The sequence below is a fragment of the Papaver somniferum genome, unplaced genomic scaffold (assembly GCF_003573695.1).
Source record: "Papaver somniferum cultivar HN1 unplaced genomic scaffold, ASM357369v1 unplaced-scaffold_158, whole genome shotgun sequence".
NCBI lineage: Eukaryota > Viridiplantae > Streptophyta > Magnoliopsida > Ranunculales > Papaveraceae > Papaver > Papaver somniferum.
Window position 1 is genome coordinate 1,085,735 of NW_020625264.1, and position 18,296 is coordinate 1,104,030.

At 35.9% G+C, this 18,296-nt stretch overlaps 3 protein-coding genes across 6 annotated transcripts; all 3 read left to right on the forward strand.

The window, feature by feature from the left end:
- The first annotated feature begins 1,041 nt into the window (after positions 1–1,041).
- Positions 1,042–2,618, forward strand: LOC113337297 (wall-associated receptor kinase 2-like). Of its 4 annotated transcripts, none has more exons than XM_026583016.1 (4): positions 1,042–1,917; positions 2,024–2,113; positions 2,199–2,282; positions 2,358–2,618. In XM_026583016.1, exons 1-3 carry the CDS (start codon positions 1,095–1,097, stop codon positions 2,252–2,254), a joined length of 969 nt encoding a protein of 322 aa, XP_026438801.1. In that variant the 5' UTR covers positions 1,042–1,094; the 3' UTR covers positions 2,255–2,282; positions 2,358–2,618. The 4 variants fall into 4 exon arrangements, with proteins under 4 accessions (XP_026438801.1, XP_026438800.1, XP_026438799.1 ...); XM_026583015.1 differs by having other exon boundaries at positions 2,363–2,618; XM_026583014.1 differs by having other exon boundaries at positions 2,199–2,264.
- Positions 2,619–11,617: 8,999 nt separating this feature from the next.
- On the forward strand, positions 11,618–13,938 carry LOC113337061 (probable E3 ubiquitin-protein ligase ARI3). Its single transcript, XM_026582752.1, has 4 exons — positions 11,618–12,509; positions 12,627–12,746; positions 13,318–13,750; positions 13,839–13,938. The coding sequence occupies exons 1-4, from the start codon at positions 11,618–11,620 to the stop codon at positions 13,936–13,938; spliced, it is 1,545 nt and encodes a 514-aa protein (XP_026438537.1).
- Positions 13,939–14,884: 946 nt separating this feature from the next.
- LOC113337062 lies at positions 14,885–16,587 on the forward strand. The gene is made up of 4 exons (XM_026582753.1): positions 14,885–15,260; positions 15,567–15,678; positions 15,796–15,851; positions 16,505–16,587. The coding sequence occupies exons 1-4, from the start codon at positions 14,885–14,887 to the stop codon at positions 16,585–16,587; spliced, it is 627 nt and encodes a 208-aa protein (XP_026438538.1).
- The last annotated feature ends 1,709 nt before the right edge of the window (positions 16,588–18,296 follow it).

Below are 18,296 nucleotides of genomic sequence, written 5' to 3' on the forward strand. Positions count from 1 at the left end.
TAAATTTTAGCGTTTTGTGCTGGGCGGTGGTGAGTGGTGACAAGGCACAATTTACACCTCTAATAAGAAACTTCCATTCTTATCAAGAAATTAGAAATAGTCAACCAAAAACTATAATTTTATAGAGGAAGCAGATCCTCTGTCTCTAAAAACCTTCTGATACATGACAAGCTCTGCAATTCTTGATCTCATTAACCATGATTCTAACGCGTGGAAGTCTGACCTCTATCGCTCTATGAGATGATCTACCTCTCTTAATCTCATGGACCATGGATCTGACCCACAGACGACTGACTTCTGTGAGAGTATCTCTCTCACACTCTCTCTCTTCCTCATGGAAAAGTACCATGGTTCAAGGTATCCATTGTTTTGACGTGGAGGCGGTGGAGGCAATTAATATCTTAAGCCGAGACAGATTTGCTACAACCAAAAGGAATTCTAAAAGGCAATTGTATTGGACTTGTCTCCCTTCATTTCAGTCCATCAAAATTCTTGGAATTGTCTCGGTTTGTCTTCTTTGCATAATTGGGATGACTTGGGAGGAAAAGTGGTATCACTAACCTCATTTTCTTGCGATTAGTCTGGATATACAATTGGATAAATACGTAGGTTTCTGCAATTAATCAGCCATGGACAATTTCAATTATACAATATACAGGCGGATTTTCAATGTTAGTTAGGTTCATGGACTTTAGATCTAGAAAAGGGTATAGTCTACATAAGAGAGTATCTAATAAAGGCTAAGTATGGGTAATGTTGCGAATAGTAGTCTCACATTCGATATTGAACTTAGACTTGTATGCTGTAGCAAATGAATAATGAGTATGCATGCAGGTAACAAAATGTTTCTATCACCAAAAAATCCTTGCAAGTTGCATCACTTGTTAATTTAGCTAGGTTGTCATTTCCTTAAGACTTTTCAAAGGATACCTCTTGCCACAAACTTTGCCATCTAAGAAGGAAATTCTTACTAACCCGTATGTATGGGTATAAATAATACTGGAGATGTTTAAGATTGAAATATCATAGCGATAAAAAAAACAAAAAAAAAAACCCTAAGTTTTGATTCATGGCTTTTATTAAATGCTCTGCTAATGTTTCATTGTTCTGTCTTGTTGCTATGGCTGCAATTAGCTTCTGCACAAATACAGAGCACTGCTTCCGGAGTGATAGCAAAGCCTGGTTGCCGATATCTGTGTGGGAAAGTCAGCATACCCTACCCGTTTGGTATTGGTCCTGGCTGTTTCATAGAATCTGGGTTCGAAATAACATGCAAAAATGGAGGACCTATGAAAGGTTTTTTAAATGTCACAAATATATCGGTACTAAACGGGGAGATGACGGTGGAAGCACCAATAGCCACCAGTTGTTCGGATTCAGATCTGGATTATAACAGTAATTACTATTTTGCAGGATTCACTATTTCTAGTACAAAAAACAAATTGATATCTATCGGTTGTGACTCGTCAGCACATATATTTGGTTATCCATCTATTGGTCTGCAGGGGTGTTCAGACTGTACTAAAAACGAAGATGTCACTGATGGATCTTGCAATGGAATGGGTTGTTGTGAGACTTCCATCCCAGCTGGACTAACTCTTACTAATGTAACAGCTGAAAGACACACTCGGAAAGATTTGAGCACTAATAATCCATGTAGTTATGCTTTTATAGCTGAAGATAGTTGGTTTAACTTTTCGTCATCATATCTCCAAGATTTCAAAAATAAAGGCACCGGAAGTGTCCCGTTAGTTCTTGATTGGACTATTGGTTCCGGGACATGCACTGAAGCAGCATGTGGACCTAATGCTGTCTGTAAATCAGGCAATAATATGGCTCCAGGTTATCGCTGTGATTGTAAATCGGGCTATGCAGGAAATCCTTATCTGGACACTACTACTGGTGGTCATTGCCAAGGTGCATGATTTTTACTAGAACTGTATAATCTTTTCTATAACTAGTTGTCAAATTTAACCTGAAGTCACAACTAATTTTATTCTTTTTGATCTTTTTCCTGTGGAAGAAATCTCTAATTGCAATGACAATTCCGCCTTGGGGTGCAGTCCTCGTAGTGAAAGCTTTTCTCCGAGTAAAGTTAACAAGATTATTGCTGGTAAGTAGTTAGTTGACTAACAAAAAATTATGAATGTAAATGGGGTGTGATTCTTCTAACTCAGTTAACTTTGTATATCATGCAGGTACCTGCCTAAGCTTATCTCTTCTGCTAGTAACCAGTTTTATACTGGGGATATAAGAAAAAGGAGGTATTGAAAACTCATTCAGTAAGTTCAATGGTGTTTTAATTTTAAATTGATTACTTGATCATGAACGGTAGACTAACAAAACAATCCCTGAAGTGTAGGAGACAAAGAAGAAGGCGATCAATTTCCCAAAGGCGGAACTGTGTGTCAGCCACCCTTACCCCTGGCTGCTTCCTGTAGCCTGTAATGAAATGGTTTACGTGATGGTGAATGTTAAGTGAATCAATGGCAGCCGTGCACTATTTTTATTTTGGGTGTCATCTTTTTCTTATTTTGGGTGTACTATTTTTATTAAGTGGAAGTGTGTATTATTATTTTCTATATTTTGATTATTATAAAGGGGTAACTTATTAGGTATAATTTTGCGTCAGATTTACTTAATCCGATGCCACTTTTAATCGCGTTTAATTTCCATTAATAAGGAACCCGTGCTATGCATTGGGTATCATGAGAATCGGTTCCCATTTGGTGAGGCGGGGCTTTATCTCGCACCCGTTCAGAAGGGGTCTCAATTAACCAATTTGATATTATAGGGACACTAAACAAATGATATTAACTTGAAATAAATAGCTCTGGAAGTGCAAAGCATATGAAGTGTTTCCTGTCGAAGATGATGTAATCAAGGAAATGGAATGATATATACATATATATATATTTCTATAGATATCATGTACTTGTATTAAGAATCAATTAGCCAATTCAAATGCTCCTCCATGCTCCAAATCTTTGTAGTTAAATGAAAAGTCACACTCATTATATGATTGTATGAACATATGATATTAGAAATACTTAAAAAAATGATAATAATAAAAAAAGATTTTTGAATTATTTATAATGCAAAGCATATGAAGTGTTTTCCGTCGAAGATGATGTAATTAAGGGAATGCACTGATAAATCCTTCTTCAGAAATCATGTACTAACGTTAAGATTCAAGCGGCCAACTTGACTGTCTTTCCAGACTCTAACTCCCTGTAATAAAATGAAAATTCCCACTCATTATAGTTGTATTAATATATGATAATAGAGACACTATAAAAAAACAAGATATTAATATATAATAGATTTCAAACTCTAAATAGTACAAAGCATAGGAAGTGCTTCCCGTCAAAGAAGATGTAATCAAGGGAGTGCATTGATATATCTCTCTTTAGAAATCAAATATGTTTTGTGACTACCAATGTGAGGCGTTTCTTGAGTTCCTCGCTTCAAGAGACATCTTAAACAATGTATTAGAATAGACAAAAGGCAAAAAAACGCAAAAACTTCACACCCTCTTCAAATGCTGACACATTTATAAAGTAGGAAAAAACTTGAAAAACAGTTTTATTACCTAATTGTTTATCTTTTTTCTTTTTATAATTTCCTACTTTTTCTCAAAAAATAGAACAGTTAAGGAGATTTGGAGGGGGCAAATATTTTAGTTAAATATGTGTCAAAAAATAAAGAGGGTCACATACTTGAAATATTGTATCCTGAAACGTGTGCTTGAATGAATTAGAATATTCGTTGCTACCAAGTCAGTCAAAAGCTAGAATTCCAATTATTTTTCTGAAAAAAAATCATTCTTCTTTGTGTCCAAAATTTACTGAAATTTATATTATATTTTTTGAATACCTTTAGATGTAGAGGATTCATTTTATAATTCCATTCTCCATTGCATTTGAGACGATTTAAGTGTTCCTACAAAATGAAATCCTTGGATGGAATTAGGTAATGATAGCATATTGATGAAGGTCCAATGAAATATCATGTGAGTGTTTCAATCCTTCTGTCTTGGAAGTTGACATTGAAAAAGCGGTGGTCTAACAACCAGCCCAAACTTTTCATTTAACAATCTGTATGGAAAAACTCCAATACACTTTGCAAGTGAATCGACTAGACAGTCAGACTTCAAACTTAAAGAAAGTGTATCTAAGAGTTCATATCTCAATTTCACAATTCAATCCGCGATCAGCAAATAGAAATCTGCGAGCCCGATTGAATATAAGAGAAATAACTTGACCGGTACCAAAGACCAATGTTCAAGTGCTAATCAAACCAATCAACAACCAAAAGTTGGATTTATTAATTGATTAGTCTTAACGCACAAACTGTGATATTTCAATTATATAACAAAATATAATGCGGAATACAAATAACACATACACGAGAATTTTGTTAACGAGGAAACCTCAAATGCAGAAAAACCCTAGGACCTGGTCCAGATTGAACACCACACTGTATTAAGCCGTTACAGACACTAGCCTACTACAAGATAACTTCGGACTGGATTGTAGTTGAGGCCTAACGAATATCACACTGATCTAGGTGCATTCGCGTTTCCTTACGCCTCTTGAACCACGCCGATTATGCACACTTGATTCCCTTAGTTGATCTCACCCACAACCAAAAGTTGCTTCAACCCAAAGAAGAAGACTTCAAGAACTAATCTGTATCACACAGAAAAGTCCGAAATAGATAAATATGTCTCCCACAGATATACCTATGATTTTTGTTCCGTATTTTGATAAATCAAGGCGAACATGAACCAATTGATAAACCGAACTTATATTCCCGAAGAACAACCTAGTAATATCAATCATCTTACAATAGTCTTAATCGTATGATAACGAAACAAGATATTGTGGAATCACAAACAATGAGACGAAGTTGTTTGTGACTTATTTTTATCTTTCCTATCGGAAATATATAACCTCGAGAAAATCTTAGAGAAGATAATACTTAACACGATAGATATAGCAAAATCAGAACACACGACTACAAAGAAAATAGTTGGGTCTGGCTTCACAATCCCAATGAAATGTTTAATTTGTTAACCTACGAGGTTTTGAGAAAAACCAAAGGTTAAAGGAGAATCGACTCTAGTCGCAACTAGTAGTACACATGAGGTGTGCAGAGTAGGGTTCACAGTTTCTAGAGTTATCTCTTATATAGTTTTCAAATCAGGATTTGCAATCTAAATTACCTTGGTAACAAAGCAATCAATATTCACCGTTAGATGAAACCTGATTAAAACTCAAGACAATATACTTAGACCAATAGATCAACTTGGCTTGTACACACAAAATAAATGTACCCTCATTTAGGTTTGGGTAACTGTACCTAAACGTGTACACCTTGTTGGTTCATTCATAGTCAACCAAAGTTAACCACATGAGCACTTTCTTTTCAACCAGTTTCATCTCTACCCTTACTAGTTCAAATGACTCAAATGAAACTAGTTCATAGAACTATACAAGACACAATTGGATCAAATTCGATTTATGTTGATTCACATAAATCAACCATGAACATTATAGCCATGGTTTGCAAGTAATTGTGTTCCTTATTATTTATTATATAGTTCATGTTTAAAACTGAAATAGAACATATCTAATTAAGGTATGCAAACGAGTACGCAAACCTTAATCACCCGGACTAGATTTGGCTTACGCCAGTATGTGTACAGGTACGCATACCTGATGTTATATCAGACTCCGGCAGAAAAAGTCGGACCCATACCTTACAGAAGTACGCGTACAGGTACGTGAACTGGGTACTCGATTTTCATATGCCAATGGGTACGCATACGGGTATGCATACTATGACTCCCATACATGGATTACACACATGAAAGCACCCACAATATGTAAACCAATATATGTTTCATTCTTTTTCAATTACTGAAACATTCTCATAGAACCAAGATAGTTTTTTACCACTAACTAAAGTAACAAAGCAATTTTCATATAATTGAAATTATGATCATTCCATGAAACATTCCGAGTCACATAATTTGGCAATTTTTGTATGATCATCTTTTGACTCTCGTCAAGAATGCAATATGAACTTGGTTGAAGCTAAAAGTTTACCAACACATATTTCAAGAAGTATGTAAGCAAGTTAAAACTCAGATCGAAATATCAATTGTGCATAACATAAATCTATATAGATAAAACGATTGTGTCTCAAGAAGGAGATAGAGAGAATCTACTTTTCAAGTGAAAAAGGTGAGTTCAAGTCTCCACATACCTGTTTGTTAAAGAAGTTCCACAAGTTCCTGTTGATAATTCTTCTTCTTCAATCGATGAACTCCGCGAATTCTAGGCTCAACGACACTTTCTATCATATTCGAGACTTGGCTTTATGTAGACTAGAAATCAAGACTCATAGTTTTGACAACTAAACTTGACAAACAAGCTTGAGCTAGCAACGCTTTAATTAATTTCTAATGAGTTTATTGTTAATTAGAATAAGTATTCTATTAGAATTCGGATTTATCATTGGATTTGTTTTCTTATTTTCCAAGTAATTTAGCCTATAAATAGGCGTTTTTCTATTCGATAATAATAATCAGAAAAATATTAAGCAAATTGCTAGTTTATTGGTTCCATGAATCATAGACTTTTGAGCTTTTTCCTGCTGGCAGTTGAATAAGAACGAACCATTTCTTATCAGAATTCAACATCTAACATTATTATTCTCTTGATTTGTCAAAGTTATTTTCTTAGTTATCGTTTTGTAGTTTTGCTATTGCTTTCGATCTTTTTTTCTATCCAACTTATTCTCTCTACGAGATCAAGAGATGAATAATGCATACTTCATTTGTGAGATTTGGACAGAGCAAGTCTCGTTGAAACAAAGATTCAAGAACAAGCAACAAAAACTGACAAATTCAATGTACTAAGTTAATATTTTCATCCTAATGAATCCTGAAGACACTTACAGATTTATGAATTTCAGCAATATTAGTAGTGATTATGGGAAGATAACAATTCGAAAGCCAATACTCATATATGTTGGAAAAAAATGGGTTTCACAAAGGATGAATGACACAGAGAAGAAAGTGTTGCACTCCAAAACTTTCAAGGCTTGTATAAATTTCTTTTAGACAAATATTTCTACCCTCCCAATAACAATTGGCGATTACAACAGGTATGCGAAATATTGCCTTCAGGATACAATGAAAGCCCTGCAACAAAAACTGAATTCAAGGTTTGTACCCCTTGATTCAATCAAGAACACACAAAGAGATTTCTGATTTCTGATGATGCTTTTTGAAACAGAGAAAACAGATTGATTTTTCTTATGTGTTAAACGAAACTGGGAGAAGCTATTTATAAAGGGTTTTGCACCTGTTGGGAATAGGTTTTTTTTTTATTCGCCAACAGGTTTCTATTCACGAAACGTCAGGTTCCTTCATCAACAGACATCAATGGTGTCTTTTGGATTCGAAATTTTCGAACAGGCTTTTATCGGCGTTGAAAATATTCCAACATTCTCCCCCTATTTTCAAAAACCATAAAACAAAGTTAAAACTTTTAAATCAGAGTGACTGCATCACCGAAGTGACTGCCTACGTACCCGAGTGGGATCAAGCCAACGTAGTTCAAGCACAATTGAGACTAAGCATCATCGTTGAAATCAACACATAAATGATAGGTATTTTTTGGATTTGAACCTTCACTTAGTGTAAGAAACTCAAAGCCTTATCGAGGTTCTATGGTGAAACCAGTCTTGAACCAAGTACCCCTTATGATAAAACCGGAGTCTCCACACATATTGATTTCATAAAATCATGTGTTCTGTAGCCAAGCACGTTAATGGCCATGTGCTTATATCCTTGTTCATGAGTCTTCTTTAGAGAACGGTCTTCTTCTCTTAGGAAACGGCCTTATTTCCATACTCATATAGGTAAGTCTCGAAGGTGTTTCTGCGATACACCTTTTACTAATCATAGACTCATTAAGGATTTACATCCATCCTATTTTCTTGCAGAAACCAGCACTAATAAGAAATGGGAAGTTTTTATATTAGTGCTCCATAATCCACATCCATAACTTGTTGGTACCACATTGAACCTTGTTTATCCTTTTCAAAACATAGGTTGAGTTTCTGCTATGGGAGATCAAACTTCCTTCACAGACCTTAGTCCCATTTCTTTCCTTTTTATTGAAACCACTGAACTTGGTAGACTTTTCGTAAATGGGTCTGCCAAATTCCTCTTTGATTCAATAAAGTTAACCGTAACTACTCCCCTCTTGAGTAGTTGCCTAACCATGTAGTGTCTAAGACTTGCATGTCTAGACTTTCCATTATAAGTCTTATTAGAGACATTATAGATTGTAGCTTGATTATCACAATTAATCAAGACCGCCGGAGTTGGCTTCTTCCAAAAAGGAATTTCCATAAGTAGGTTTCTAAGCCAATCTGCCTCCTTACATGCATCAGTTAAAGCTATCAATTCTGACAACATTGTTGAATCAGAAATACAAGTCTGCTTCTTGGAACTCCAAGACACAGCAGCACCCCCTAATGTAAAAATCCATCCAGAAGTTGACTTGGAATTTGATTCTACATTGTTCCAGTTAGCATCGCTGTACCCCTCTAGTGCAGCGGGATAGCCTTGGTAATGCAAACCAAAATTTATTGTTCCTTTCAAGTAAGCCATAACTCTTGAAACTGCTTTCCAGTGTTCATATCCTGGATTGCTTGAGAAACGACATAATATTCCCACGGCTTGGGCTATGTCCGGTCTTGTGCAATGCATAGCGTACATAAGACTCCCAATAACACTAGAATACTCAAGTTGAGCATGAGTACGGCCGGTGTTCTTCATTAACTTGATAGTATGGTCTAAAGGAGTAGGTGCTGGATTGTCATCAAAGTGACCATATTTCTTGAGAAATTTCTCAATATAATGAGATTGAGTTAAAACCAACTCATCTCCCTTTCTTAGGATCTTAATTCCCAAGATTACATCAGCCTCTCCTAAATCCTTCATATCAAATTTAGAACTAAGAAACTTCTTTGTTTCTTCCACAACAGATATGTCAGACCCAAAGATTAACATATCATCAACATACAAACAGAGAATCACACAACCAGAATTATCATGCTTACTATAGATACATTTGTCCGCATCATTCACCACAAAACCATATGACAAAACTACTTTATCAAACTTCTCATGCCATTGCATAGGGGCTTGCTTCAAACCATAGAGAGATTTCACTAACTTGCAAACTTTCTTCTCTTGGCCTGGTAATATGAAACCTTCAGGTTGTTCCATATATATCTCTTCTTCTAAATCCCCATTTAGAAAAGCAGTTTTGACATCCATTTGATGCACAACCAACTGTTAAAAATATTCCAACAATATATCGAGTTGTTTGGATATCACTGTTAAAATCAGTTAGTGGCTACCGTAATGAGATAAGTGATACTAAAATTTAAAAATCAATAGTTGTTCGCATATACTAACTATTTTTGTTGAATCACTAGGACATTTTTCCAGTAAGTTAATTTGGTTTTCACTTTCCAATTTGCATCACCTATTTGATCATAAATGATTCCGAAAAAAGTTAAGGCCCTAGTTGTCGTATATTTCTTCTAGCGTTAGCCTGGCAAAGTAGTGTTTACTAGCGCAGGTACCAAGTTAGTGGACATATTCATCCAAATCTATATAGTACTCATTCTTGAATCTCTGCATTAGGAAGATGTCTTTTATTTTAATTCAATTTCCTTCCCATAAATGCAATTAAAGTGCATACACAGAATCTAAAAAAAAAAACCTTGATTGACCCTTTATTATCTAGCATGAGAAACTCAACAGATTGCCTGTTTCTATTTATTAGTATAAATATGTCTCTGATCTAAAGAAGTTGTAACCCAAAAGAAAGAAAGAACTTTATAGAAAAGATTTACAGAATTTGAAATGCCTTTCTGCAAGATTTGCATGGAAGCTAAACTAAGTAGTGATATGAGAAACAGTACTATTAATTGTACGCACACTTACTGCCGCAGATGCATCAAAAAACACATTGCATCCAAGGTAAAAGAGAAAATCACCTTGATAATGTGCCCAGAGTCCAATCGTGAAGAGACATTAGAACCTCATTTCTGCAGAGATACCATATCCCATAAGGTGTTTGATCGCTGGGAGAACGCCTTACGTGAATCTTCAACTCCTCAAGTGCAGCATAGAGGAGGGGATGAAGACATGCTGCTGATTCAACTTGCTGAGAAGAATAAATGGAGAAATTTTCCAGGCAGCAAATATTACGTGGAAAATACGAGTGGCAGTTTGCATGTAACTTGCAGGTATGAAAAGATTATTAACTATGCTGAAGAGTTTCTCTAGTTCAGTAGATCTAGTAATTAACTCCTTGCCAACAGTTGGGAACATTATCCTCGCAGGTGTAAATCTGAGTTTTGCTATCGCTGTGGAGCCAAATGGAGCGACACTCATGAAGCAGAATGTAAAAGAGTCTAAGATAGGTAGCAAATGTCAACAATCAAAATATTGGTCGGACTAAGTGCATTTTACTGTTGCTGCTGATGAACGAAGCTATAGGTTAATCGTTTCTGTAATTGTCCAACTTATGTTTTTTCTGTAATTGTTCTTTTTAATATCTACTGGGGGAACCAAATTAAGTGTTTATGTTTTGCAAAAAATACTAGCTAGCAAATATGATTGAATTTCTGCGTTGGTAAAGTGTCGTGTTTATCTCGAAATTTAAATGTTTAAGATTAATATGATTGTATCAGTGGAAAAGATTTGTTAATTTACTCCCAAAATTCTATTAAAAAATTTCATACACACGGAATCTAATCAAACACATTACCCCTTCTTTATATAAAGATGTCTTCGATCTAAAGAACTTGTGACCCAAACGAAAGAAAGAACTTATTGTAATGGCAGAAGGCAGCAGTAGCAGTGATGTATTCCAGATAGTTGTCGATGATTTTTAATTACCAAGAGAGTTGTTAGTGGACACCCATCCATATATCAATGGAGATAACCAGAGCAATACTTGAAATAACTCTATGAAAGACAGTGATAGTACAGATAAGATGTTAATGCTAGTATGGGGGATGATCAGAGTTCTTTCGAATGAGCTTTTGTGAGATTTGCATGGAAGCTAAACCGAAAACTGAGATAAGGAACACTACTAGCAAATTTTCTCACATTTATTGTTCTAACTGCATCACCAAACACATCGAAGCTAAGATTACATGCCCAGAATCCATCACTAAGAGTTACTAGTCTAGTCTAGCTGTATTTATTACAATGCATTGTGCTAATGAACCTCCTCTATTCACTCAATAAAGATAGTAGATTCAAATTATTAAACATTCTTGAGTCTATGCATTGGGAAAAGGTGTGTAAATTTATTTCCAATTCCCTTCCCAAAATTTCAATTAACTCCATTCGCAGAATCTTAAACAAAGACTGATGACCATTCATTATCTAGCATGAGTAAAATCAATAGACTGTTCAGATGAATCTTTATTACCTCTTCACTATATAAAGATGTCTCCAATCTACAGAATTTGTGGAGCTCAAAGAAAGATAATACTTACAGAATTTGTAATGGCGGAATCTCTCCTAGTAGATGTTGATGATTTCTACTTTGCAGTGTTGTCAGTTGGCTCTGACGATGGTGTTGAGGAAGACGTCTTTCCTATTTCTGACGAAAAGTACGCAGAGCAGTTGTGTCTTCAAGAGGCTCTAATGTCTTCTGTCAGAACTTCTACATCTCTTGGTGTTACTAACAGTTCCTCTAATCCACATTATCGAAAGTCAGAAATTGGTGAATCATCTTCATCCAGACTGAAAATTGAAGATACCTACAAGAATACTAGCAATAGCAATGATACGAAAATGAAATCAACAATGAATGTTAATGCCAGTGCAGGAGATGATCAATATTCTTCTGAAATGAGCTTCTGTGAGATATGCATGGAAGCTAAGCCAACAAGTGAGATGCGGAAGAGCACTATCAAATGTTCCCACATTTATTGTTTTGAATGCATCGCGAAACACATTGCAGCAAAGATACAAGACAACATCTCTCAGATCACATGTCTAGAGTTTAATTGCAAAGAGATATTGGAACCGCATTTGTGCAGAGATATCATACCAGCTCAGGTGTTTGATCGTTGGGAGAATGCATTGTGTGAGTCTCTAATTCTTGCTTCACACAAGATTTACTGCCCGTTCAAGGACTGTTCAGCGATGCTTGTGAACGATGATGATGGAGTAATCATAAGGGAATCGGAATGCCCTCACTGCAGAAGATTGTTTTGTGCGCAGTGTAAGGTCCCATGGCATTCTGATTTGGATTGCGATGAATACCAGGAAATGAAGAGAGGAGGGAAAGAAGACGCGTTGTTGATAAAACTAGCTGAGAAAAAAAAGTGGAGAAGATGTCCAAGATGCAAGTACTATGTGGAAAAGAGGGATGGCTGTTTACACATAACTTGTAGGTACAAAAACAATTATCACCTGTTGTTAAATAATTATTTTTGTACTTCAGATATATAAAATAACTTATTGTGCAGAAATCAATGGCTGTGTTTTTCCGATGTTTTGTTGGCAGGTGTAAGTATGAATTCTGCTATAGCTGTGGAGTCGATTGGCATCAGTCTCATTCCGGCTGTCAAAGAATCTGATGAGGCAAAAAAACAGTCTGACAAAGGGCTGCTATTCAGTGTTTCTGGTTTTAGGTTTTTATTCATGTAATCGTTTAGCTTAATTATATTTCGTAATTTCAATGTGTTGGTTTTTCAAGGAAAAATCTACACAGCAATATGTACTTAAAATTGCAAAATTTAAAAGCGTACTTAAAATCACAAAATCTAGAAGAGTAATGTTTTAATTTTTAGTTTTTAGGCTTTTAAAGCAAAAACTCTACTCGAACCCCACACTGACGAGTTTCAAACTCAGGTCGCTCGTGTCATCACCCAACTCTTTTTTTTAAAGAAACAAAATCTTACGAGCAAAAAATAACTTGGGTTTCTTTAAAAATGAATAAATGATTTTATCCCATAAATATAGTGATATTTATTAGATAAACATAAATTTGATTTGCCATTATCTCGTTTCCTCATGTAACCTATCCTATCCTTAGAATCTTCTTCCTAAGAAAGGCAGTTTAGAATTATATTGGGACAGTATTTTAATTCAATTAAATTGCATATACAGAATCTAGAGACTCAACCCATCATATTCTTCGTCTACCATGAGAAATTAAACAGTTTTTTTTTTTTTTTTTTTTTTGTACATAATAGAAAAGAAAAGAGAATATAAAGACTTGCAGATAATCTTTAATGGCAGTACTGTGTGCAAGATTTGCATGGAATCAGGAAATGACATGAGAAACACCACTAACAAATGTTCACACAGTTACTGCACCAAATGCATCTCCAAGCACATCGCAACAAAGGTACAAGAAAAGATCACTTTGATAACCTGCCCGGAGTTCAGGTGTAAGGAGAGATTAGAGCCCCATTCGTGCAGAGATATCATACCAGGTGCGGTGTTAGATCGCTGGGAGATCTCCTTGTGCGAATCTTTACGTATTGTTTCAAATAGAGTTTTACGCAGTGGAGGGGATCAAGACAAGCTGCTCATTCAACTGGCCGAGAAGAAAAAGTGGAGAAACTGTCCAGGTTGCAAATTCTATGTGGAAAGGACGGAGGGCTGTCTGCATATAATTTGCAGGTACGTAATATTATCAACTATTGCTAAATTAGAGTTTCTCCAGTTCTAATAGTAATAACTAACTCCTTTGCTAAAATTTATTCGCAAGTGTGGATCTGAATTTTGCTATGGCTGTGGATCCACCTGGAGCGATACTCATGAAGCAGTCTGCCAGAGAGACTAAGATTGCAAATGTCGATCTCTTCTAATGAAAATAACTATATATCAATTAGGTTAATTGTTTTATGTTTTTATGGGGGAATCATAGTGTTAAATTTTATGTCTGAGAGATATCTGATTATAACAGTATTCTTGTTTCTGCTATCATCTAACTCAGTACATTAACTACTATGCAAAGAGAAATAACATACAATAAAAATGAGATCAAACGTAAAATTTTACTGACATATGGCTCCATCCAACCTGCGGGAGTACCATACACTGCTAACCAAGGTTATTCCCACAAAGTACAGTACATTTTGATACATCAATACACACAGGATTTGCAGATGGAACGGGGACAAATTCTGCTAGAAAACTATAAGAATGATGCAGGCATCAGTAGAGATTGTCAGCAATTCTGTGTGAGGCGCCAGGCGCGCTTAAGACAACCAGAAAAATAAAATACTAGAAAAGTTAATGGGTCACGCTTTTGGCGCTTTATTAGCTAGGTGCCCCTTAACGCCTTGTGCGCCTAGTTCTTCTTTCACAACATAGACTGTCAGGTAGTCTGGTGCCTCTAGAGTCTGGCTGTATTTAGTCGTTTAGCCCCATAAATCTGTAAACTTGGGTTTCATTCATTGATGGAAAGAAAGTAAAATTCCTAGTTACAAATATTCTGGCAGATAATTTAGCTAATTTGGTTAGGTTATATTTCCGTACCTGTAGTTGGATTGCGATTATCTACTTGCTTAAATATATCCAAAAAATACTTTCTTCTTAAATTCTCTGCATTTGCATTGGTAAAAGGTTTCTTAATTATATTCAGTTTCATTCCCAATAATTTATTCACAGAATCTAGGTTACCTTTCATTATCCAGCTAGCATGAGTAACTCAACAGATTTTTTGTATATCGATATCTCTCATTTAAAGAAGTTGAAAGTCCCAAAGAAAGAAAAAATCTTAAAAGAAAAAAGACTCGCAGAGGGTCTGTAATGGCAGAAGGCATTTGTAGCAGTGATTTACTCCAAGTTAATACTAGTGTGGGAGATAATCAGTGTTCTTCTGAAATGAGTTTTTGTGAGATATGTACCGAATCTAAAGCAAAGAATGAAACAAGGAACAGTACTAGCAAATGCTCTCATATTTATTGTTCTGAATGCATCACCAAACTCATCGAAGCTAAGATACAAGAAAACATCAGCATGATTACATGCCCAGGGACCAATTGTAAGGAGACATTAGAACCTTATTTATGCAGAGATATCATATCAGTTCAGGTGTTAGATCGGTGGGAAAATGCCTTATGCGAGTCTTCAGTTATTACTTTGCAGAAAATTTACTGCCCATTCAAGGACTGCTCGGGTGATCGTAAGGTCCTCAGAGTGCCCGTTCTGCAATAGGCTGTTCTGCGCACAGTGTAAGGTCCCGTGGCATTCTGAATTGACATGTGACGAGTTTCAGGAGACAAAAAGAGGAGAGAAAGAAGACATGTTGCTGATTAACCTAGCTAAGGATAAAAAGTGGACAAGATGTCCGAGTTGCAGGTATTACGTTGAAAGGACGACTGGTTGTCCACATATAACCTGCAGGTATGTAACAATTACTATTGGTGCAGATTAGCTTGTCTAATTCTGATAGCTAACTTATGTGTTCTATGGAAATGTTATGTCACAGGTGTTCAAATCAATTTTGCTATAAATGTGGAAACTCATGGACTCGTTGTCAGGGAGGCTGTTAGAGAGTATGAGATTGCAATGTCTGCGGTCGAGAAATGGTTGGACTTCGGGTATTTTAACGGGTTATTTTTTATGTAATGCATTTAGTTATAGTATATGTTTTTCACTGCTAAATCTCGGCTATATGCAATAAAATTTTGATGTTTAAAGTAAGTTTTAATTTTCAGAATGTATTCCTTCTTCATGCATCATTTTGTTCACTGCAAAGAGATTACAGAAGGATGTGCTTAGAATAGGACTCAACAGATATCCAATCTTAAGATTTTATATACATAAGAGTATAAAAACTCTGATAGTAAGACCACTCTTGGTTCTGCTATAGCTATCGACTATTGTATTTGCATTTTAAAATTCAGTAAATTGCTATACAAAGATCTAAGTTAAAGCTAATTGAGTCTCAACATACAGAATTTAGCCTCTTTTTCACTCTCTTTCCAGCTTTCATACGCTTGATTATCTGTTGGAAGTTCTGTTAGACTTTCATCATGCTTATTAAATTAAAACAATTCCATCATGAACCATGATCTAGGCTATTCATGAAAGCTACATATCAATCAAATAGACGGAAAAAAATTATAGATGCATTAAGTTACATACCTTACAGTTTAATTGCTTGTATTCTTTATAAGTTCTTTTCTCACAAGACCAGGGATGATTTTTGAAAATCTCATTCACTGTCAAGGATGAATTTTATACTTTTATGCTAAACTAGGTGATTTCCTTTTCAAGTTCTAGTTTACATGATTTCTGTTTTTCAGTCTTGGTGTTGTTTTAGGAATCATTGAAGCCTATAAATAATAACAAGGTCTAGCTTTGTAGAAATGCACATCCACCAAATTTCTACTTCCTGAAACTGTTTTTAATTTTTGTTATTAGTTCAAGGATCATCAATGGAGTCTCTTCCCTCAGATATCGTACAAGATATCCTTTCTCGTGTTCCAGCTGAATCTGTTTTGTAGTGCAAATTAGTTTGTAAGAAATGGGTGACACTCATCCAGGGGGAGTAACTTTTCTAATATGCACCTCAGTCACCAGCTTAACCATATGTACAGTGGCGACGACGACAATGAAAATCTGGCTGCTAATATGGAGTCATGTTTCGTTCTTGCGTGTTGGACTGACGACCCTGACGTCTACAGAGCTTTACTTTTCTATGGAGGACGAATCGGTGATAGGATTAGCCTTGAGGAGAAATACATTTACAATCAAAATCTGAAAAGGATATATCATCCTCCTATGCACAATGAATCTTTATATAATTTCTTAGTTGGCTCATGCAACGGTTTGGTTTGTGCATTTCAATGCCACCATTTAGTTATACGTCCCATCTACGTATGTAATCCCCTTACCAGAGAATATGCTTATCTTCCTGAACTAGTTCTAAAACAAGAAGACTTTGATCCTGAAATTATCGAGGAAGGAAAGATTAACATGTATAATCGTATAGCATCTGGATTTGGGTATGTTAGGTTAACCAATGAGTACAAGGTTGTTAGAATCCATTACCTCAAATACGGGTACCCTGAAGGAAACGTTGAAGTATATACACTTGGCAATGGTGGAGGGTGGAGAGGGATAGGTGGAGTTTCTCTTCGACTGAAGCATACGGGTACCTATTGCAAATGATGCAATTTGTTGGACTTCGGGGAACAAAGTCGTGGCCTTCACTTGGTAGATAGAGAGTTTGGGTTTCTGTCTGTCCCTCCTTGTATGCAAAACTTTCTGCATGGAAATAGACGTGGACTTGTTGCACTTGGAAGGCATTTGTGTATTTATATAGATAACAAAGTACGTGTGGAGATCTGGTCCTTGATGAAAAGTAGCGACTTGAAGGAAACCTGGCGTATGGAGTTTAAAATAGATTACGAAGCCTTAGTAGGTTCTCGTTCTCCTGAAGGCAGCTTTAAGCCTATTTTACTTTTGAAGAACGGACAAATCATATTTTTATATGATTATTCTGTTCTATATAGTTATGATACGAAAACAACATTATTGAAGTTGATTTCCAACGAGGCATCAACAGATTGTTTCGAAGGTGTTGAAGCAATTGCTCACGTAAATAGCTTAGCAGCGTTGGAAGCAATGGGATACACGGTTCGTGCCCGCAGAATTCGTACCCCATGGGATGATGTTATTGATGAGTTAGATCGAGTTGGTCTGGGTGAGAATTTTGATACGACACGTTTCAGGCTCAGGTGATCATAAATTCATAATGACTCATCCTCTCATCTGCCTGGGTAAGATGATATGACGCATCTCTTCGTGCTTTTTCAGGATCTTTCTCACTCTCTTTCCATCTTTCATACACTTGATTATTTGTTGGAACTTCATGTCTGCAAACCAGGCATGAGTTTACGCTTGTCCTGTTGCCCGTTTTTGTTTATTTTTTTCTGTATCCTTACTGCATAAGTGACATCTGGAAACTAATTGTATCCCTTTTTCCTGCATTTTTTCATCTGTTGCATATACTCCTTTCACTAGTTTCCAAATATGACTAGAAGTGTTAGGATGTAAACAAGAATTCCATACCTTTTTATGCCATGCAACCTCTGAGTAGTGCTTACTGATCAGATGATAAGCTGATTTTACAGTAAAAACTCCAGCCATAGAGCCATCCTAATACTACGACTGGAGTAAAGATTTAAAATGATAAGCTGATTTTATCCCA